At 48.4% G+C, this 8,359-nt stretch overlaps 1 protein-coding gene across 1 annotated transcript in view; it reads right to left on the bottom strand.

The window, feature by feature from the left end:
* Positions 1-3,317: 3,317 nt before the first annotated feature.
* LOC109310818 (protein Wnt-11b-like) overlaps positions 3,318-8,359 on the bottom strand; it is a 6,374-nt gene continuing 1,332 nt past the window's right edge. Inside the window, exons 3-6 of the mRNA XM_019536148.1 lie at positions 8,073-8,308; positions 6,546-6,823; positions 5,385-5,677; positions 3,318-4,493 (exon numbers count right to left, since the gene is read on the bottom strand). Of these exons, the coding sequence (XP_019391693.1) occupies positions 4,319-4,493; positions 5,385-5,677; positions 6,546-6,823; positions 8,073-8,308 (982 nt within the window). The 3' untranslated portion in view covers positions 3,318-4,318. The remainder of the gene's footprint in view (positions 4,494-5,384; positions 5,678-6,545; positions 6,824-8,072; positions 8,309-8,359) is intronic.

The raw sequence follows: 8,359 nt of genomic DNA, 5'->3' as shown, positions 1-8,359 counted from the left end.
CCCCCCCGGATGAGTTTGTAGGCAGCCACGATATTACCTTTCAGCCTCCTCTTGCAGAGGCTGAAGAGGTTCAGGTCTCCCAATTGGTCCATATAGGGTTTTTTTTGTAGTCTTTTAACCACGAGTGGCCCTCCTCTGAACCCTCTCCAGGCCATCCACATCCCTCCTGAAGTGCGGTACCCAAAACTGGACACAGTACTCCAGCTGCGGCCTGACCAATGCTGCATAGACAGAAAGTATCACCTCCCTAGGCATGTTTGTGATGTACCTACTTATGCAAGAAAGAGTGCGGTTAGCTTTACTTATTACTTCATCACACTGGTGATTCGTGTTCATTTTGGAGTTGACTACGACTCTGAGATTCCTTTCTGTAGTTGTGCTACTTAGAATGGTACCTCCTAGGCTTCCCAGTGGGGAATTTAAGTTTGGATTCAGAGGAACCAAGTAAAAGGAAACCCCGTCCAAGCTATTCCCCCCTGACTCACATCATTATGAAGTGAAACAGTCCCTTTGCAGCTGAGGTCATACTTAACACAAGTGAGCACTGGGAACCTTGTAGGCAGGGAGACAGACTAACTAGAGGCTTAAGAAGATGATCCTAGGGACATGCTTCTCATCTGATTCAGAAGGACAGATTAAAATAATTAAATCAGTCCAGCTTTTTTTCCAGTGTCCACTTGGGGGTCCTAGAAAGTGGAATGGGTGGATAACATAAGAATAGACTACAGCAGTCTGATACAGGTGAATATTGACTGTCTGGGATAAAATGAAAGGTGAGCAGAACATTCAATCAGATATTTTCCTATGGTTTGGAACTTGGTGATTGAGAACTAAGCATGTGTTTCAGTGCAAGTGCTATGTGCAGAAAGAGACCAGGGAAGGCTTGGGAGGAGCTTGCTTCTCTTGAGTTCTTCAGGAGTTCTCAAACTGGAGAGGACAGTAAAGTTACATACAGTTTGGGGGGGGGGGTCCCTTGTTCTGACAGCTCTCTGATGTCAGGGATCCTGATTCAAGGTGACATTGCCTTTTGGTGATGAGATGCACCAAAGTGAGATAGGGGTTGTTTTAAAGGGGCCCAAGGTATGTAGCAATGGACCACAAAATGAAAGTAAACAGTAGGGAATAAAGTCAAGAAACACTCCTAACAGCAAGCTTTTGAACTATGTAATACCTCCTATAGTAGTAGCTGCCTCCTGAGATACACTCAGAGCTGAGCCCTGCATTGGTTGACCAAGGATGGTAGAAAACACAGGAGAACAAAATGACTGACTGAGCCTTTTCCATCTCTAAATTTCTGACTATTGGAAATTCCCCTGCTACACAGCTTCCTATAGAGGACCCTCTCCCTAAGTGGAGTTAGAAATTAAGTGTCCCAGCTGTCTGCCCTTCCCCTTGGGAAACTCTGAATTTAATCAATCTCACAATCAGGTGGTATAAAATGTTATATAACTGTGCAAAAAGCCAACCTAACCTAGGTGTTTCCTTTGTTACTTTGTTCTATGACTCATCATAATTAGACCTACATCAGTCACCCTAAGTAATTAGCCCCAATCCTAGTGCTTACATCCAGCACATTTTATTTTGTCAAATTTCCTCCACCATTAGTTAGCACTTTAATCGCTGCTCATTAATCAACCCTTTCCATCCCGTTGTCCTTGTTGCTTTGAACTATGGCATGGACCTCAGGACAATGCAGGATCCCAGTTTCAAGTCACCAATGCCACATAGAGAGAGGCCATCCTGAGTGATCCAGTTATGTGTCTGCATATTCAGCTCTAAATAATCTCCTTATGCTGCTGGAAATGTGCATATAGTATGCAAACTCCTCCCACAAGGGTCTCACTTATCTGATGTACTGTCCCTTATCTCCCCAGGGCATTTGCAGCTATTGTCACTTCCCAGGTTCCCTCCTCCCCCTGGCTATTTGTGCGCATTTGAGTTACCTTTCCTAGGCTCCAAGCTGAATCTCATTCTGCAGTATCCTGCCCATGTTTCTAACCTCACTAGCGTGTTTTAAAGTGCTCAGTGAGGTTCACAGCTTCTCCCCATTTCACATGTCTTAGCAGACACATTTTTAGCAAACTTTACCTGCCTCTCCAGCTTGAGATGTGCCTGCCATGGCCTTGTCTTCTGCTGGTCAGAGGCACTAATGAATGAATTAAAGGCCAACATTACCTCTCCATTGGAATGAATGAGTGTGCTGCTGGCTGGGTTGCTGATTGCAGGCTCAGAAGGCCCCAAGACAACAGGAGGAAATTTACACTAACAGGTGTGGAAACTTCCTTTTCTTTATGAACGAAATTCTTTGGTGAGACCCATGTGCTCAGCTTCAGATGTGAGACTGAGGCCCATGTATAGTTGTGAAGAAACCTTTCAAATGGCACCTAAATGGAGTAATACCTAACCAAGTCTGCGAACAGCCTGCAGCAAGGCACTGAAATCTAATGATACACATTCATTGTTAGCAGTTAGCTATTCCCCCTCTGATTACTTTTAACTTTCAGCTCATGGGTGGATGCATCTGAAACTACCTCTAACTCTGCTAACAATCTGTGAGATGCAGCTATTTACTGTTGGTACAAAAACCTGCAGCATCAAAGGTTAGGAGCACTTGACAACAAACAAAATTCTCCACTGATCATGGAATGTCTTTTTCCCCACCTCCTGAATGGCATTTTAAAAAAACGTAATTAAATACGGGAGTGAACAGCACCATGGCTGGGCTCAACTTTTGAGGGCCAGAACAGGACTGTTCATTTCTTTTTTAAAATCAGTATTTTTTTAAACCAGTATCAGCAGCTGCTACAGAGTCCCAAGAGCCAAGTGGACAGAGCCATGACCTTCATACCCCACCCTGAACCACATCCTCAGTTAGAATACGTTTTTTCCCTTGGGCATTAGGCAACGATGGAAATTCTCTCCTTCCACCAGGAAGCTGGTGGGAGCTGAGGTTCCTAAGGCCAGTGTTAGTGTGAGTTTAGTCCACCAAAAGCAGAGGAAGGGGAGAGAAAATCTTCCCACTCTACAAAGCTCACCAACTCTGATCTCTACTCCAGCTGCTTGGCTTATCCACTGATCAGATCTGCAGAGCCTAGAGAAACACTCAAGCTGCTATGTCCATATAGGGAAACATGGGTCTGGCTACAAGAGTGGAAGGTGGAACTGATGCGAAGAGAAAGGTGGGGCGGCATAAAGATCTGAGAGTGAAAAGGGCCCTTCCCCTCATTTTTCACAAGGATGCAGTGTGCACTGGATGCACCCTTGGGGGTGGGAAGTGGAGTGGAAAGCCACCATGGACATCACAAAGGAAGCTCAGGCCAAGATGCTGTACTATATTTATTTAAAAAACACCAAATAAATAAGAAGAGCGATCAAAGACTCCGTCTCATTTCCAACCCCCATAGAAAGGCCCTGGAGCTATTGCTAGTGTGAACCCTCTATCATGGCTTCTCCATCATGTGGATGTGAGGGTGAGACAGCTGCAGAAATATCCCTGGAGAAAGACTGACCCAAGGGGCAGAGAGAACTTGCCAGCCCACTCACTACATCTGCATCCTCCAGGTCCTCCTTTCTAGGTTTCATGCCATGCCCAGCACAGCTATTAGGAAGTGTCCCTTACCTGGTAGAGACAGAGGATAGGACAGTATCCTGTCTCTTAGGGCAATGAATTGCTCCGAGGCCCACCTGTTTACCACCCTTGGTCTTACTGTTAGAGAGAAAATTTGATGCTACAGAAGACACTGAACAGACTGCCCTGCAGCTGAAGCATCTGGTGGCCTTGGACCAGCCTTCAAGGGAGCCCTCTCCCAAAAGTGCCTGCCCATGACCTGCCCCCTCAGCAAGAGCAGCAGTACTTTCTTCCCCTACAGCTTTTCCCTGTTGAGCTGAGGGGTATTCATGTTCTTTTCTCCCCATCACCCTTCCTTATCCATCATGTCTGGCTTTCAGGCCACTTTCAAAAGCCTCCCCCAAAGAAACAATGGCAGCCCAGGGTCCCCATTCACCAGGGCAGAAAGGGATCCATGCATGGAGAGGTGATAAATTATTTGTCCACAGCTTGAGACTGAGGATTGAAGCAAACCAGATGAGTCCCAGGAGGCAGCCCTTTGTTCTGCTCTGGAAGGGGTGGGGCTGAAGACAGCGCTAGGCCTGTTTTTCCCCCACATGCACATTTGAGGTCTTCCACAGCAATGCTAAGCCTGGGCTCTTCTTCCAGTCACACAGCCTCTCCCATGTACTGTAGCCAGACAGACTCTGGAGGGGCCTAGGTAAGAGTCCTTCAGCATTTCTTACCACAGAAGCTGCTCAAAGGCCTATGTCACTTGCACACATATCTCTCCACTGTTCGTTCACATTTCTTGCACGTCACATAGCAGCACCAGTGGTACTTGCAGTGGCACCTCTCCACCACAATCTCAGTGTAGGCATTGTATCCACGCCCACAACACATCAGATTGCAGCTGTCGCTGCTCACAGATGTCTTGTTGCACTGCCTGCAAAGGGAAAGGAGATGATGGAGGAGTCAAGAATACAGTGGAGCAGCAGCATTAAGGTGTTAGTCATGGCATACTTAGGGACAAGGGTGAGTCAGAGCAGGCATCTGACTAGCCTTCATGGAAAGCTACCCAGAGACACTGGGGGCCAGTCCTGGGGGAGGGGCGGGGGCTGCTTCTCTGGATGAAGTTCCATGGTGGTCTCCCAGGGCATACGGATCCCATGTTATACCAAGTATGAAATTCCCACTGACTCAGAGCAAAATGAATAATTTTCCTCTTTGACACCACTCCCAGACTAGTAAGCTCTTGTACCTCAAAGCAGGGCTGGGCAGTGCCAAACTGGAATGCAGAAGGCACTCACCATCCTGTACCAAAGCAGCATTAAAAACACACACACTCAGTAAAACATCTACTGAACTGAAGAATGCTTCCTCCCCGCAAGCCTCCACCCCAGGGTTTAGTCTTAGCCCTAATGAAATAGATGATAGCAAAATGGATGGGGTCCAATCTAAACTACTGGAAGTCCCAGGGAAGATAGAACTATATGGGTTGGGTCTTTCCTCCAACTTTTAGATCTTCCTTCTCTGCTAAACCCACTGCAGGTCAGCTACATGATTCACCTGTAGCAGGGAACAGGGTGGATCTAGAGAATTTATTAAAGCAGATGTATGCAGATTGCAGTGTCTTGTAACTGGAGCAGCCTCACTCCCTTGCACTCAAGCTGTCTGCATGGCATAGCCTCTGGATTATAACAGGATTGTCATTCAGGCAGGTGTTTAAAAAGAAAAGGCTTCTAAGTTGAACTACAGAGGCTGAATGGGAGCTCTAGGTGTTAAGAGTCTGAGCTGTATAACACAGGAATCTAGAACATCTAGAGCTGATGCTTACCGGTCCTGAGTCCCCAAAGACCCCAGCTGGGGATTCTTTGTGCAGTAGTCTGGAGAACTGACTAGATAAACCAGCTCTGTCTCTTGCACTGGCCTGATGTCCAGTTCTCTGGGTACCAGTTGCTTCCTGGTACCCACGTACCGGTGGGTCACCTTGGTGGCTGCCAGGTACTTAGCCTTGAGGTCAGCAGCAATTTCACCCACATCTAGAAGCCCTTTCCAACAGGTCTTAACTGAGCAGGAGCCAGACATGCCATGGCATTTACACTTGGTCTCCAGGGAGTCCATCAATACCTGGAAAAGAAATAAAATAAATACATAAATCAGAGCAATATGTCCAGGCTGGGATTCAGCCATTTCTGCCTGAGCCACACCTCATAGTGGGGTATTCAGAAGATCCACAGGAGGCTTCAGGATGAGAAAAAACCAGCCATCCATTGCCAGTCATGAAGCCTCATCTCACTTCCTCTAGGTGATGCCTTCCTCCATTTCTGCATCAAGACTGACACTGTGACCCAAAGCTCACTTATTCTGGTTTCCTTGCCATATGATAAGAGAGTGGCCATTAAGACAAATGCCACCAATAATTTTGCTAAGGGGCCTGAAGTTACCTACCTTCATTCAGAAGTGTGACACAGAGATGGCAATTCACCATATTGATTCAAGCAGCTTGCCTGCATATCAAGATCTATGTGGTCTTTGCATATCACTCTCCATACAGCAGCTGCCATCTGTTGTATTCATGCACATCAGATGCAGTCCTCAGGCTCCTGACTAACTGTGAGCAATGCCCTTTGTTGGATGGTGTTTGCTATCAGCACAGAAGAGGACAAGGGGTCTGTGGAGAAGCTCAGATTAGCTCCAAGGGTAAAGTACAAAGCCAGTTCCAGCCTCCACATCCATTGTGGGGATATAAGGAGAGAGCAATAAGAGATTAGGAAGCAAGCACTTTTGTCTGCTTCTGTAACGTGTGGGGGAGACCTTTGTTAGGAAGTTACTTTAATCCTTCAGTTGCCCCCAGAGTTTATTCATGAGCAGTCTCTCAAGAGTCTGCACCCCTTCTCAGAACAGCTCAGCTGGAACCATCCCTGTTCTCTTAAAAGAAGCACCCCTGTTGTGGTGGTTTCCTTTGCCAATTTGAGTATCTCACGACCATACTCACCTGTCGACCTACTGCACTGTTATGTAGATGCATAAGCCTGGTAGCTTGTGTCCCTGATCTGCTGGACTTCATGGAACCATCTGCAAAGGCAGAACCCATCTGGAGGCCATAGCGGAGGTTATCTCCACAGCCACCCCATTTGAAGTCAGGCCCAGGGACCTCAGCTGGGAAAGATCCGCAAGAACAGATCGGCAGCTCTCCAGAGGCACAGGCCTGGGCGATGGAATGACTGACAGTGGCAGCAGCCAATGCATAGACAAAGGCAGATTCCCTGGTCCCTATAAAGAAGGGGGAGGGGGGGAAAAATCAGTGTCCTGGAGCCCAGAAACAACAAGGTAAAGTGGTTCCTGTGTCACAGAGCAAGTCATTTAATAGCCAGAACCCTCCCTGCCTTGTACTTATATGAGGGAGGCTGACTGGCAAATTTTGGAAAGATTACAATGTGGTCCCTAGTAGCACAAGAACAAGTGGAGTTCTCAACGTAGGGTGGGGAGGCAGGAAGGACACTGCTCTTTCTGGCTGTAGCCCTGATGGGCTGAAAGTGGGGAATGGCTGGTAGTTCCACGGGCACCTTTGGGGGGAGTGCTGATTAAGTACAGCTCTTCTCAGGCAAGGCTTTCAGGGCACTCAGCACAATGATTGAGGGCATCGTACAAACTCCTAAAACTCTGGTGTAGATTAGCAATGTTCTCCGCTTCACAGAAAGAGAAAGCAAGGTGCTGGGCAGGGGGAGGGAGCAATTCCTCTCAGTCACACCAGCAGCCGCATGAGGAGAACCCTGGACTATAAACTCTGAAGGCTTTGCTTTAGCCGCTGAACTACATCTCTGACAGCCGGCCAGGCGCAGATTCTCTGTTTCTTTTATGACAGCAACTGGAGACCTGCCCTTCCCCCAAATAGGGCTCATTGCTCCCCCTGCCCCAACATTTTGAAGATGGGGCACTGCCAGTCCCTTCTAAATGGGCTTGCTTTACTTTTTAGCACTCTCCTTTACCAATTACGAGATGCCCGTTTGTGCCCCCTTCTGTGCACTCCTTTCTGGTCCTACTTTTGCCCTTTACTTCCTTGTGAAATTAGCTTTCCCCTCATCCCAGAGCCTCCAGCAGCTTGCTCCCTCTCTCCCTCTTTTTTTTAATGTGGCAGTTGAGGTCTGTCACTCCTTCCACAGACGGTAACGGTTACTCTGCCATCTCCGCGTGCTCTAGGACTGATTCTGGTACCAGTTACAGTAGTGTAACGCCTTCTCCAATTCCAGTGACCTCTGTGCGCCCAAAGTAAGAATATGGTTCACTGCTGACGATGGAAATTTTGCATGTGAAAACTGCTGGACTGGGTGAGTGGGAAAACTGTCACAACTGAAGGATTTAGATGACGGTTGTATGGGATGGTTTGGATAGGGGCGATCCTGGCTCCGAGGGCTTTGGACTAGAGGACCTCTGGAGGTCCCTTCCAGCCCCACTTCTCTCCGACTACGACTGCAGGGCCACAAGAGCATGAAACCCCCAACACGATGTGGGGGGGCTTTACCTTTGCTGAGGTCGGGGCCAAAGGCGGGCGCGAGGCGGATGGAGGAGCAGTTCCACCTCATATCGGAGAAGGTTTTCTGGCAGACGCTCTTGGTCTCCTGGGCCGCCTGCACGATGCTGGGCATGAGCTCCAGGTTCCTCCGGCAGAGCTGGAGCTGGTCGGGCACCAGCCCCTCCAGCAGCTTGCAGTGCTGCGTCTGGTTCCAGCCCACCCTGCTGCCGTTGAGGGCCAGGCCCCTGGCGGGAGAGAGGGAAGAGCCGGTGAAGAGGACGGCGGCGCCCCGGAGC

The sequence above is a fragment of the Crocodylus porosus genome, unplaced genomic scaffold (genome assembly GCF_001723895.1).
Source record: "Crocodylus porosus isolate Cpor-Errol unplaced genomic scaffold, CroPor_comp1, whole genome shotgun sequence".
NCBI classification, from domain to species: Eukaryota; Metazoa; Chordata; order Crocodylia; family Crocodylidae; genus Crocodylus; species Crocodylus porosus.
This window is presented reverse-complemented; position numbering and strand designations above follow the sequence as displayed.